This window comes from Hemitrygon akajei, chromosome 14, assembly GCF_048418815.1.
Source record: "Hemitrygon akajei chromosome 14, sHemAka1.3, whole genome shotgun sequence".
Taxonomy (NCBI): Eukaryota; Metazoa; Chordata; class Chondrichthyes; order Myliobatiformes; family Dasyatidae; genus Hemitrygon; species Hemitrygon akajei.
Genome location: NC_133137.1, coordinates 22,488,630 through 22,503,056, shown reverse-complemented (window position 1 = coordinate 22,503,056; position 14,427 = coordinate 22,488,630). Strand labels below are relative to the sequence as shown.

At 44.7% G+C, this 14,427-nt stretch overlaps 1 protein-coding gene across 9 annotated transcripts in view; it reads right to left on the bottom strand.

Moving 5' to 3' along the window:
- Positions 1-14,427, bottom strand: part of cux2b (cut-like homeobox 2b) — a 381,872-nt gene that overhangs the window by 116,252 nt on the left and 251,193 nt on the right. For 8 of the 9 annotated variants that reach the window (XM_073065643.1, XM_073065644.1, XM_073065651.1 and 5 more), the window contains exon 5: positions 1,718-1,855. The exons of the other annotated variant lie outside the window; for it this stretch is intronic. In XM_073065643.1, coding sequence (XP_072921744.1) covers positions 1,718-1,855 — 138 coding nt within the window. The remainder of the gene's footprint in view (positions 1-1,717; positions 1,856-14,427) is intronic. 9 annotated transcript variants of the gene reach the window in all.

Genomic DNA, 14,427 nt, shown 5'->3' with positions numbered 1-14,427 from the left:
AGCAGAACTTTAGCTTGTGGTGAGAGACAAAGATCTTGGTTTCATATATCATCATAGCATTGGGTTAGCAACCTAGAGGCACAATACAAGTTGTCATACTTAATCCAGGTGATATTTGGATCAACGCCAGTAAATTATGAAAATCTCTAGAGCTCCTAGAATAGTCAACTGGTTGACTAATGTCATATTGCTCCTTTGCACAAAGACCTAAACATGCCCAATATACAGGATTGTAAATAACTTGAACAGGCTCTCATTTGCAACTCTGACACTGTACCCGTATAAGCTTACGGTAATCGAGGCTTGGTTAAACTACATATTCCTTCTCGTTAAATACAATGCAACGTTGGCATTTGCTTCAAGGGGAATAGAATATCAGAGCAAGGAGATAATGTTGAGCTTTTATAAGACACTAGTCAGGCTGCACTTACAGTATTGTCAACAGTTTGGGCCCCATATCTCAGAAAGGATGTGTTGTCATTGGAGAGAGTCCAGAGGAGGTTCAGGAAGATGATTCCGGGAATGAAGGGGTTAACATGAGGATCCGTTGGCAGCTTTGGGCCTGTACTCACTGGAATTCAGAAGAATGTGGGGGGTGTTCTCATTGAAACCTACCGAACGTTGAATGGACTAGATAGGGAGGATGTGGAGAGTTTGTTTCCTATGATGGGGGTATCCAGGACTAGAGGGCACAGCCTCAAAATTGAAGGGTGACCCTTAATAATGGAGGTAAGGAGGAATTTTTTTAAAGCCAAAGAGTAGTGAATCTGTGGAATGCTCAGCCACAGACTATGGTGGAGGCCAGGCCCACTTAAGGTGGAAGTTGATTGGTCAGGGTATCAAAGGATATGGCAAGAAGGCAGGTGTGTGGGGTTGAGTGGGATCCGGGATCAGCCATGATGGAATAGCAGAGCAGACTTGATGTCCTAATCCTGCTCCTATATCTTATGGTCTTATTAGTCCAAGCTGTTGCATGTTCTCACATTCCAATATCTTTCACCAATGTTTGTTTGAATCCTGTCTTACCCATAGGCTTCACCTCCCAATGTTGAGGACACAGTGAAACAATCTCTGTGGGAATGGTACATGGTATCCCTTGAATTCATGGCTGCATAGGAACCCTGGGAGAGTTGCTGGCTTCAGATGATTTGACTGTAATCAGTGCAGAACCTTCACTTGGTATGACCTTTCACTCAAGGTTGTGGAAACGCTTGTCCTTGTGATCTTGTCAGGGAAGAATGGTAACGTAGTGGTTAGCACAAGACTTTACAGTACTAGCCACCCGGGTTCAATTCCCGCCGAGTTTCTAAGTTCTCTTCGTGACAGTGTGGATTTCCTCTGGGTGCTCTGGTTTCTTCCCACAGTCCAAAGCCATATCATTTGGTAGGTTAACTAGCCATTGTAAACTGTCCCGTGATTGGGCTACGGTTAAATCGGGGACTGCTGGGTGGCGCAGCTTGAAGTCTACTCCACGCCGTATCTCAATTAATAAGTTTGATAATTTAAGCAACTGTAGAAAATTATAAATACATTGCAAAGAAAATTACTAATTGATACTTTCACATCAATCTCCACTTCCACAATCTCCAGAATCTTTTCAAAATACAGAAACCACGTAACCAGACTCAACTTTCAAAAGTACAAATTCTGCAGATAGCTCATTTTCTGAGGGCTTCCCTGCAACAGGTTCATTAATCGCCTGGAGTTCACCATTTACCTTCACAGCTGAGCAGCTCAGATCGTTTCTTACAGCACTTGAAGGTCTCCTTCTCTATGAGAGTCTCCGGTTCATTGTGTTGGAGTTGGAGCAGCTTCTCCTCCAGATTTCGAGCTATTTCAAGAGAAGGGGCAGGATCTGGAAAGAGTTATTACAGAAAGGGCCTTTATGGAGTAATCTGACAATTATAATTGTGCCAACATTTTGATAGCTTCAAAGCGATGTACAGTTTGTCAGTCTTCAGTTAGAATAAAATACTTGGCTTTTGAAAGAATACTCATGTTAATAAATGTAGTTAAAATTTAGCCAGGTTTTCAACTGTTAAAGTAATAACTAGTCCCTTCGTAAAAGAATGTTTCATCCTCCTGGACTCAAAGTTTCAATACCTTATCCATGAAGGTTCAGAATACAGCAAAGAGCTTACAAATGATTATTAAAAGACACCTTTCTGATTGACTGAGATGCACACACTGATAAAACGTACTGGAAAAATAAAATTCTATGTTTCGATGTACAAGCTGACTTTTATCTTCAGGAAGAGGCAAGCCCAGAGTATGGAACTGGGTGGGTCAAAACAAAACCCAAGCGAGGTCGAGATGTTGGCCAGAGACACTGGGAGTAGACGGAGATCCCAGAAGCAGTAATTAATTTAATGATCCAATCCGTTCTGTTAATGTGATATCAGCAATATTGTAAATTAAGATGAACTTAACTTTATAATATAATGCTCATTCTAAAGGGAATATAATTACAATTAGTGGAGTGGTGTGCGTAGCTGTGCAGAGAACTTTGGGGCATAGTGGGCTAATAGTTACGCCACTGGATTAGCCACAGTTCTGGACCATAGGTCTGAAACCAAATTCCACCAAGGCAGCTGTGGAATTTGAATGCTACACCTGCCCATTCACCTCCTCCCTCACCTCTATTCAAGGCCCCAAACAGCCCTTCCAAGTGAGGCAACACTTCACTGGGAATCTGTTGGGGTCGTCTATTCTATCCAGTGCTCCCTCCTCTGCACTGGCGAGACCCGATGTAAATTGGAGCCGCTTTGCCAAGTGCCTCCACTCCATCTGCCAAAAGCATCATCTCCTGTGGCCAGCCGCTTTAATTCCTACCCCCCTTCCCGTTCCGACACGCTGGTCCCTAGCCTCATCTTTTGCCATGATAAAGTCACACTCAGTGTCGTGTCATATTCCGTCTGGGTAGCCTCCAACCTAGTGGTATGAACATTGAGTTCTCCTCATGGTAATTTATTTCCCTCCCCCCTTCCCTCTTTTCTTCTGTTCCCTACTCTGGCCCCTAACCTCTTCTCACCTGCCTATCACCTCCCCCTGGTGCCCCTCCTCCTTCCCTTTCTCCTCTGGTCCACTCTCCTCTCCTATCAGAATCCTTCTTCTCCAGCCATATACCATTCCCACCCTCCCGGATTCACACATCACCTTCTAGCCAGTCCTCCTTCCCCTCCCCCTTTCCTTTCCAGCACCTAAGAACTGTCTCGAAACATTGACTTGTTATGAATGTACCACAGCTCTGAGGGGCCGAAGGGTGCGGGGGTAGCCCCCTCCTTTGTGAGAATCGCAAGATCACTATTGAGTCAATTCAGGAGACACAGGAAATGAGAGAGAGACATGCAGAATCCACAAAAGGGTTGGAATGTGTCCTGGCCTCCGAAAGGCGGACCCATTGATACCGGCTATTGTCTCTTGGAGACGGACTTGTGTATTGCATCCTGGACGATGAAATCAAAGCCCCCAGGCAATGAACCGAGGGGGGGTGGGGTTGGTAGAGGAATTGCATCATCCCAACCTGATTGACACCTGAGACCCTGTGAGTCAGGATAAAAAGAGGGTCTGTGGGAACAGCCCCTCAGACGCACCAGAAGAAACGCTAGCGATCCCATAATAGCGGGAAGCCATTTGAAGGAGGCCATGTGCATTCAGTTCTGTTGCCTGGAACTGGTGGCTGGTACCACGGAAAACGGGTTTTAGCTAGCAACGGGGAAATCAACTCCCCCGACTCAAAGGACTGGCATCATAAAAGACCTGGGCAAGTTTAAACCGTCTCTCTTAAAACCCAAAACGCTGCAGCTTGAACAAACTAACAGTGACTGTTATATTTCCATCGGACAATACATTATCCCCTAGACAACGATAGAGCTATTTCTCATTGATTATTATTATACCCGCGCTTTTAGATTTAGTATTGATGACGTATATTATCTGTATGTTTGCGTTAATCTTATTTTTGTGCCCCTTTATCAATAAATACTTTTAAAAATAGTACCATCAGACTTCAACTGACCTCTCTATCTTTGCTGGTAAGTGACCCAGTTACGGGGTACGTAACAGACTGTTTATTCATTTCCACAGATGCTGCCTGACTTACTGAGTTCCTCCAACATTTGGTGTGTGTTGCTCTGGATTTCCAGCATCAGCTGAATCTCCTGTGTTAACAAAATAAGTAATCCCAGAATCTGAGTAAATAAAACGCTAGTCTCGACACTGTTAACCTTGAAATTACCAGGTTGTGGTTGTAAACTCAACCTGCTTTGAGCAGGGAATCGACCATCCTCAACTGGCCTGGCATGCAGATAACTGCAGACCCGCTCTCTGTAGCGGACTCTTAATGCATTTTTCAGCGCAGGGGCAATTAACAAAGGGCAATTAACAGCAGCCATGTCCATACTCCATAAATGAGTCAACAAATAAAATTTTCTACAGTCTGACCACCGACAAGTCTAACTTTCACGTTAACTTTGCACCAATTTCTAACTGATGAGGAAACAGCCTCGGGAGAAAGTGCAGAAGTAAACACGAAGTAAGATACATCAGGCCTTCCTTCCAATGGCAGGCTGCCAGATGGCCAGCTCAGCTCAGCTGACAACTCTTGCTTCAACATTTTTCCAAGGTTTGAATGGACACCTACCCATCTGAAATAGGATCGACTGAAAACTATCACTGGGATGAGAAATAACTTTAAATACGTTCTATAAAGAGGACTTAAAACTGGTTGAATGGAACTTTGTTACCTATACAAACTGCACCCTAACCACATCAACAGGCACAGTAGCTTTTAAGCTGCATAGTAAATGATATGCAAGAGCCCAGAGCAGAGAATCTATGCACAAGCACACTTTGGTGTCTATTTGCACATCTACATACATTCCCTTAGGAAGAGAGAAAATAAAAATTGCACGGAGGCTTCAAATCAGAGGACTTACACATTTTCTATTGATTATTCAGATCCAAAGACAGAATGAAAAACTATTATACTATATCTGGTGAAATTTACTGTCTGTGGACCTCTGCGCTGTCAAATAGATTTTCTAATCAAAGTCCCAGTTAAATTATACCCTTGATTGACAGAATGCCGCACAGATCAGAGGGTTAGAGGACAAGAAAGCAGAGTGCAGTAGAAAGCAACATAAAGCTCTAAGCTATACTTCAGTCAAACCTCAGACACGCGGATTACAGAGCTGTTAAAGAGGCACATACATGGACGATTCTTAACTTGCCAACGAAGCAACTATTCCGTGCTATAAATGTTATATTGTGTAACCTCAATACATTAAATTAATTCAAAGGAAGACACGGGAGTCTGAAAATGCTGGTGCAACTTCGTCTTTCGGTGAGGTGCACACGTATCACATGGTAACGTGATGACGCAAAAAATTCATGTATTTACACATCTAATCTGCAATTTATTCAAATGAACAAGAATATATATATAAATAACGGGCCACAGGCAACCTCATCATTTCTTGAGCATTTTTGTCTGTTTTTTTTTTATGAGGCCGAGTTGATAGCACAAGTGAAAAGCGTGCAAGGAACCCACCAGATTCGAACCTGGGATCACTTGCCGCAGAGTCTGGTGTGGATGCCACTACACCATCGGCCAGCTTTACACAAGGTTACTCAAATACCACTGAAATATTAAATACACAGCAATAAACTAGGTGTAGAGTGACTAAGAAGCTCATTTTACGATTTGTTTTCAAGAACGATACAGAATTTCTGCAATGTTTTTGCAGGCTCAGAGGACGTGGTTAACTGTGCTTGTCTTTAGAGTTCCTACTGCTGTGTAGAAACAGGACTGTGGTGCTGATTGGTTCATTGTCCGTGACACAGATTTCTACTCCATCTACTTGTCTTAATTATCAGATAGAAAGATTCCTAATTGGATATGACAAATCTTAATCAAAGATGGAAAATTCCAATCAAATCTGGACAGTCAGGGACCAAGACAGCAAAAACATGCAAACCTATGCACCAGTAATCTGAACCTTGAGGCAATTTATTAAAATCTTTTCAAATAACCGTTACAACACTAGAAGTGAAACTATAATTAAGTTTGTGTTGTCCTGAATTTGAAATTTTATTTTCAAATAAACCGTATTTGATCATACTATGTAATGCTAACGATTGTAGGCAAATTCCAAAATCAGATTTCTTAGAAATGAGCAGCACATATAAATTGCTGGAGGAACTCAGAAGGTCAGGCGGCATCTATGGAGATAAAATGGGTGGAGCTCAGGAGTGAATGGCGCTAAACGGCGACTCCCTTGCTTGCATCTTCAGAAACAGCTCTATTTCTCTCTTTAATATCTCTATTTTTCCCTTTCAGGGTTCTTTTGAAGATCTGACCTGGTGGTACATGCTGACTACAGTTGTTTGAGGGAATGGGACCCGCTCTCGGGGTCTCATGACTGGCCGTTATTCGAGATACCAAGGACGCGACCTAGAAGATCAGCCCTTCTTCGGAGTTCCGGGATTCTGTGGCTCTGGAAACTGGCGGACTCACGGTCGGTGTGTCGCGGAAGACGGAAGATCGAAAGCAGTGAGCTGGCTGCCGGCTTTGTGCCCGGAGACCCGAGTTCTTTGGGCACAGAGCTCGGAAAAAGCGACGCAACGGACTTTTGAGGTCATTAATCAGCAAGTTGTTTGTTATGTCTCTCCTCTCTCGCTGTGAAACGGAGACACCTCTTTTTCCCTTATTAGGGAGAGAGCCTGAGGTATGTCGAATTACTGGGTGAACGAGTAGTCTTTGGAGTACTGCAAGTCTGTGTTTTTATTGATGCTTTGCTGCACGCTGGAGGGTGCCAAAGAATCTTTTGGCTGATGGGGGAGGGGTGTCGTTGATATGCTGCTGCTTGTGCGTGGGAGGGGGGAGCTGGGGGGACTTTGGGGTTCTAACGTTTAACTTTTAGGACTGTATTCATTCTTTAGGGGCACTCCTCTGTTTTTGTGGATGGTTGCGAAGAAGAAGAATTTCAGGATGTATAGTGTATACATTTCTCTGACATTAAATGTACCTCTGAATAAGCAGTCAATGTTTTGAACTGAGGCCACTCATCAGGACTGGAAAGGAAGGGGGAAGATGCTGGAATGAAAAGGTGGGTGGAGTGTTTGGAATATAGTTAACATTTTAATGCTTTTATTACACAATATTACATGCTGTAAGATTACTCATGTGACCCTGAAGCCTCTTCATTCTCATTCATACCCCTGCAGAACCAGCAGTTATTGATTCTCCAAATGCCCTGGTAGATGGTGACAATGATATGTTGAACCACTGCAGTTGTCTTGTGGTCCCACACCGCCAGGTTTAGGAACAGTTATTACCTTTCAACCGTCAGGCTCCTGAACCAGTGTGTGCAGCTGCATTCACCTTAACTCTGAACTGATTCCACAACCTGCGGACTCACTTTCAAGGACTCTACAACTCACGTTCTCAGCATTATATATTTACTTGTTCATTTATTTATTTTTAAATTTGCAATTTGCCTTCTTTTGCATATTGGTTGTGCGTCAGTCTTTGTGTTTTAAGATGTTCACTGATTCTACTGTGAATGCCTGCAAGGAAATGACTCTCAAAGTTCAAAGTAAATTTTATTGTCAGAGTACATACATGTCACCATGCACAGCCCTGAGATACATTTTCCTGCAGGCAGACTCAGCATCAGCAAATCTACAGAAAAGTAACCATAACAGGATCCATAAAGATCAACCAGAGGGCAGAAGACAACAAACTAAATGCAAGTATAAATAAATACCAATAAATAATGAGAACATGAGATAAAGAGTCCTCAAAGTGAGATCATTGGTTCTGGGAACACTTCAGTGGAAGGGCAAGTGAGTGTACTTATCCTCTTTTATTCAAGAGCCTGATGGTTGAGGGGTAGTAACTGTTCCTGAACCTGGTGGTGCGAGTCCTGAGGCTCCTGTACCTTCTACCTGACGGCAGCAGTGAGAAGAGAGAAGAGTGCCTGGGTGTTGAAGATCTTTGATAATGGATGCTGCTTTTCTACAGCAGTGTTTCATACGGATGTGCTCAGTGGTTGGAATCTCAGGGTTGTATATGGTGACATAAAGTGATAATAATTTTACTTTGATCTAGGATCTCGCTGTTAGCAATAGCTGAGAAATTATGGCCGTAATGAACAGAACAGTGTTAAATACCCAAATCAGCACTGTGTTACTTGTGGAACTTGACAACGGTGACACTAACATACACCAGCTAAACACCAGCTCCAACCTGAGACCACGCTCAGGTTGCAGGAACAACACCTTCTATTCCATCTGATGGCATGAACATCAATTTCTTGAGCTTCCAATAATGCCCCCCCCCCCCCACTTCACCATTCCCGTTTCCTTCTCTTCTTACCTGCCCATCACCTCCCTCCGGTGCTCCTCCCCCTTCTCGTTCTTCCATGGTCTTCTACCCTCTATCAGATTCCCCCTTCTCCAGCCCTTTATCTCTTCCACCTATCAAATTTCCCTCAGCTTCACCCCTCCCCCTCTCCCAGTTCCACCTATCACCTGCCACCTTGTACTTCTCCCTCCCGTCCCCTCCACCTCCTTATTCTGCCTTCTTCCCCCTTCCTTTCCAGTCCTGATGAAGGGACTCAGCCTGAAACACTGACTGTTTATTCCCCTCCGTAGACGCCGCCTGACCTGCTGAGCTCCTCCAGCACATTGTGCGTATTGCTCTAGATTTCCAGCATCTGCAGTGCCTCTTGTGCCTATACACCAGCTATACTTGTCCTTCTAGCTGGCAAGGGTCACGAACCTGGGAGACGCTGCTGAGAAGCATATTGATATTTGCAGCAGGTTGACAAAGGATCTTGCTAACGTAATCACAGTTGTCCATTGCATCAGTAGTTGACAGGGTGCAAGATTCAAGCAAGTTACTTTCCTTTGGGTGATAAAGTTTCTGGAGTAATGTTCAGCTAGTGTAGGGTATTCCACCGCAGTCCAGACTTGTGCGTTGTAGAAAATGGTGAGAGATCCAGTGCAGAACGTTGTTTGACGGTACAATGAATTCAGATCGAATCACTCTGCTCCAGCGTACTGTGGTCTTGAATCTGTTCTACCTAATTAATTCTAAAAAAGATCTAAGATCTACAATTAACTAAGATTTGTACTAACCTGCAGTCAATTAACCTGCCTGTGCAACTTTTGCGATCCCAGCTGACAGCAGTTTTGACTTATGGAAACCAGATTACTGACAGCTCTCAGAAATCTTACATGACCCTTTAAGTTTACAGTTTAGAGGAAGTCGATTAAGGGTCTGCTTTCGTGGTCTGGAACCAGTCAGGTCCCAAGGGTGCCAGACTAGAGAGTTTCAAACTGTAATTGAAAATTGCAGAGGCACGTCTTGGTCTTCGTTCACAGGGTACACTGAGTGCTCTTCCACTACGTGAGAGGCACATACAGTTTTTATGCATGTGATCAGAGTATCATCAGAACTAAAGTTCTCACTGCATCCTGTGCCCGTACAGACTCTTTCTATCGAGGTTCGTCTAGGTAACTATGTCCTTCAGTTCTCAGCCAGCTTTGCTAGCAGTGGTGTTCCCAAGCCACTCTTAAAGAACGGCTTCATTTGTCACGTGTACATCAAAAAAAAAACAGTGCAACATGTCGTTTGTGTCAATGACCAACACAGTCTGAGGATGTGCTGGGGGCAGCCCGCAAGTGTCACCGTGCCTCTGGTGCCAACACAGCAGGCCCACAACTTCCTGACCCGTACATCTCTGCAACGCGGCAGGAGGCCGGAGCACCAAGTGAAAACGCACACGGTGATGGGAAGAATGCCCAAACTCCTTGCAGGTATCAGAGAAACTGAACTCGGGTCACTGGCGCTACACTGTTATGCTTGTCAATCAACATTAAAATGCCCCGTTCGGATTAGAATTTATGCCCTTGTTAATATCATTGCTTTTGCTAAATCCTGTCTGCCACAGGTAATAAACAAGGGCAGTAGGTAGCAGTCATTAGGAGGCTTTCTTTGCCAAAGTGAACCTAATATTGTGACATTGTGGATTCTAGAGTCAATGGTGTACTTCACCGAATCACTGCCTATCCACTCTGCTCAAACAAGTGTCAGCGGCCCCAGGCTCATAAGCTAGTACATTGTGATCAGCTCATAGCATTGGAGCACAACTCCAAAATGTATCACCAATTTCCTCCAATCCAATCACAAACTGTGCCACCAATTTCCTCCAATCGCCAACTGTATCATCAATTTCCTCCAATCGCCAACTGTATCACCAATTTCCTCCAATCACCAACTGTATCACCAATTTCCTCCAGTCACCAATTGAATCAATTTCCTCCAATCACCAACTGTATCAGCAATTTCCTCCAATCCAATCACCAAATGAATCACAAATTTCTTCCAATCACTTTGGAATCCATTGATAATCTTGCACACAGCCAAATCCATGCCCAGCTCTTGCAATTGTAATTACCACTCATCGTCTTTACTGTACAATTCAATGGAGATTTATACCAACTATTTTTGTTGTGGGAAAACACACTGCTGATCACAGAGGGAGGCAGCATTCAAGTCGAGCTATACTTTCCCCGCAGCCTGTTGACGGACCGATCCCCAGCAGTTGTCGCGCTTCTAGTTGCGAGAAGCAAGTTTCTACTTGGGGCTGTGCATCCATCCCCACAATTAGCCCCCGGGCAAGACCGTGACTACCACGAGACAACAGGAAGCCACAACCAACTCAGAGAGTTGAGCTGGAAAGAGACCGCAAAGAATATCACGCAGTAGAAACATGACAAAGGAAATTGCCACGTCAAAGCCAGACCCTAAAAAGGAAAGCTCCCAGAAATACCAGCCAACATGCATTGTTAACTAATCAATTTGCAGTTATTTTAAGCAGTTTGCTTTTTAATGCAGAGTGTAACTGATATTATTTGTTTATTTAAATGCAGATAGATGTATGGATAATAGAGGTAAGCAGCTGCATGCAGAGCTGCAAGTCTTTTCGCTGTCAGTTTTACGCCATCATTAGCAGGGCCCTGCTCAGCAGGGTATGCCATTATGTCTCCTAGGGGCAGTGTAATTATGCTTTGACATAATTAACCCAGTGAGCCCAGGAGGCAGGCCAGCAAAAAATTCAGCTCTAATTATTTGTTATGTGCATGCTAATGAGACCAGCTGTGCTACCATCATACAACACGAGCAAATTAATTTACATGACTACATTTTAAGGCTTTAGCTGATGCCTCGCATTGGGTTGTGTGATGACGATTCCTTTTCACTGAAAGGAAAATAAACTCCAAGAGAAACAATCTGTTGACACTATACATACAAATACCTCATTGGACCGAAAATACATAGGAAATGTTAGATCATTCGTATAGGAATATTTCTAATTAAATGGAGATACAAGTCCAATACAAACACGAAAGATTTAACACTTGACACAGCCTTATTGTTTCTGGGTATAGCGCAAAGGTAATTGCGGAACTAAGCTGGAAAGCACAACAAACCCAAAGTAAAGGTTGCGCTCCTAACACGTCAGCTAAATTGTTTTGAAGGACATTCTGGTCAACAGCAGAACTGAGGTATTTGACTGTGGTAATAATGAGGCCTTCTGGGCTGTTAATGACAGTAATACTTGCAGAAAATGATTTTATAACTATTAGTATCTGTGCCGGTGTTTCAGGTTTTAGTGCTTGTGCTCTGCCTGGGCCTTGTTACACTGGCCAGAGGTTTGGTTTAAATGCTTATAGACCGTGCTGGACGAGAGTTGTCTCTACGGGTCTTTTAAACAATGCCCAAAGAGAGGGACCTTTGCTATCAGTTCACCAAACGTTGTTGAGCTTTCAACTGGCCTTGCGTCACATCGTGCCACTCTATACTGACTATATTTCAACAGTACTTCAGGGGCTGTTCAGTGCTTTGTAATATCCTGAGGTCTGAAAGGCACTACTTCAGCAAAATTTGTCATCTCACTCGGCCTTATAAATTGTACAGCCTGGTGACCAACAATATGTTCATTACCATGATCAAAACTGATCACAACTTTTGTTCTTCAGAGATGAACATCAAACTTCAAAGTAAATTTTATTATCAAACTACCTATCTGTCACCATATACAACCCTGAGATTCATTTTCCTGCGGGCATACTCCACAAATCTATAGAATAGTAACTATAACAGGATCAATGGAAGATCAACCAGAGTGCAGAAGCCAACAGACTGTGCAAATGCAAATATCAATAAATAATGAGAACATGAGATGAAGAGTCCTTATAAGTGAGTCCATAGAATGTGGGAACAGTTCAGTGATGGGGGACGAGTGGAGCTGAGTGAATTTCTCCCCGCTAGTTCAAGAGCCTGATGGTTAAGAGGTTGCAACTGATCTTGAACCTCATGGTGTGAGTCCTGAGGCTTTTGTACCTTCTACCTTATGGCAGCAGCGAGCAGAGAGCATGTCCTGGGTGGTGGGGCTCTCTGATGATGGACACTGCCTTCCTACGACAGTTTTTCATATAGATGCGCTCAATGATGGGGCGGGCTTTACCCGTGATGGACTGGGCTGTATCCACTACTTTTTGTAGGACTTTCCATTGAAGGTGTTCCCTTATCAGGCTCTGATGCAGTACGCAGTCAGTCAATATACTCTCAACCACACAACTAGAGAAGTTTGTCAAAGTTCTGGATGTCGTACCGAATCTCCGCAAACTCCTAAGGAAGCAGAGGTGCTGCTGTGCTTTCTTCGCGATTGCACTTACTGCTGGGCCCAGGGCATGAATTCATAAATAACTTGCTGCTTTTCGGAGAACTTTGCTGAAATAAGTATTTAAAGTTGCAGCAGCTCTCGGCTTACTTCGTGGCTGCAGTGAATATTACACAAACCAAACTGAAACCATTCATCATAAACACAAGAAATTCTGCAGATGCTGGAAATCCAAAACAACACGCACAAGCTGCTAGAGGAAGTCAGGAGGCCAGGCAGCAACCACGGAAATTAATAACCAGTCAATGCTTCGAGCTGAGACCCTTCTTCAGGACTGGAAAGGAAGGGGGAAGAAGACGGTGGGGGGAGGGGAGGGTGTATAAGCTAGAAAGTAATATAAGGTAAATCAATAATGATTCCAACTTTTCTTGGTTCAAATAGGACAAAGTTTTGTTGTGTATTTAATAAAGATACCTCAGGGGTGCCCGGGGGGGGGGGAGGAGGATGAGCATCCCAGTCGGACGGACACGACGACAACAGACCCAGGCGATGAACAAATGACTACGAGCAAGCAGTGCGCATGTGGCAAAATCTGCAAGAATGATCGCGGCTTGAAGATCCACCAAGCGAGGATGAAGTGTCTGGCGGGAGCTGGAGCAGCACAACGCGCGGGGGTCCAACCTGGTGAGACGAAGAAGGTGCCAGACCCAGAGTCACCCCATAGTGCCCGGAACCTCCAAGTGTTGCAAACTAACCCCTCTAACATCAAGCCCAACAGGGGGCAGATCAAATGGCCTGCAGCTAGCATGACTTCATTGCGGAAGCAGTTTGACGAAGATGTCAACCAAATTCTGGAGGCAACGGCAAAGGGAGAGGTCGACAGGAAGCTACAAACCATGACAACAATCATTGCCAGCATCGCAGCTGAACGGTTCAGAGAAGAGGAGAAGAAAGGCTCCAGAACACCTTACTCGAAGAACCAAAGAGCGTTGAGGATCCACAACATCAGGCAGGAGATGAAAGCGCTGAAGTCCCAGTACAAGGAGGCAGGAGAAGAGGAGCGCATCGGCCTGGCCCAGCTGATGTGCATACTACGATAGAAGATCAGGGTTCTCCGCCGGGCGGAGTGGCATCGGAGACGGTGTCGTGAAAGGGCCCGAAAATGTGCTGCCTTTATCGGCAACCCCTTCAGATTCACCAAGGAGCTGCTGGGGCAGAGGCGCAGTGGGAAACTGGCCTGTTCGCAGGAAGACATGGACCAGCATCTGAAGAAGATTTACAGTCATCCTGAACGAGAGCAGGAGCTGGGAGAGTGTAACATCCTGATAGACCCCCCTGAACCGGATGTGCAGTTTGACATGTCAGAGCTGCAGCTAAAGGAAGTCAGAGAGGTCGTCCGCAAAGCAAGGGCAAGCTCGGCTCCGGGACCAAGCAGCACCTCGTACAGAGTGTACAAGAACTGCCCCAAGCTCCTGCTGCGTCTGTGGAAGATCCTGCGGGTCTTCAGGAGGAGGGGGAAGATCCCAGAGCAGTGAAGAGTGGCTGAAGGGGTGTGCATCCCGAAGGAGGAAAACGCCATCCAGACAGACCAGTTCCGCATCATCTCCCTGCCGTGTGTCGAGGCAAAGATCTTCTTCAGCGCCGTTTCCAATCGGCTGTGCACCTACCTAGCCAGGAACACCTATATCGATACATCAGTCCATTTCCGGGATGCTGGGCTGTCTGGAGCACA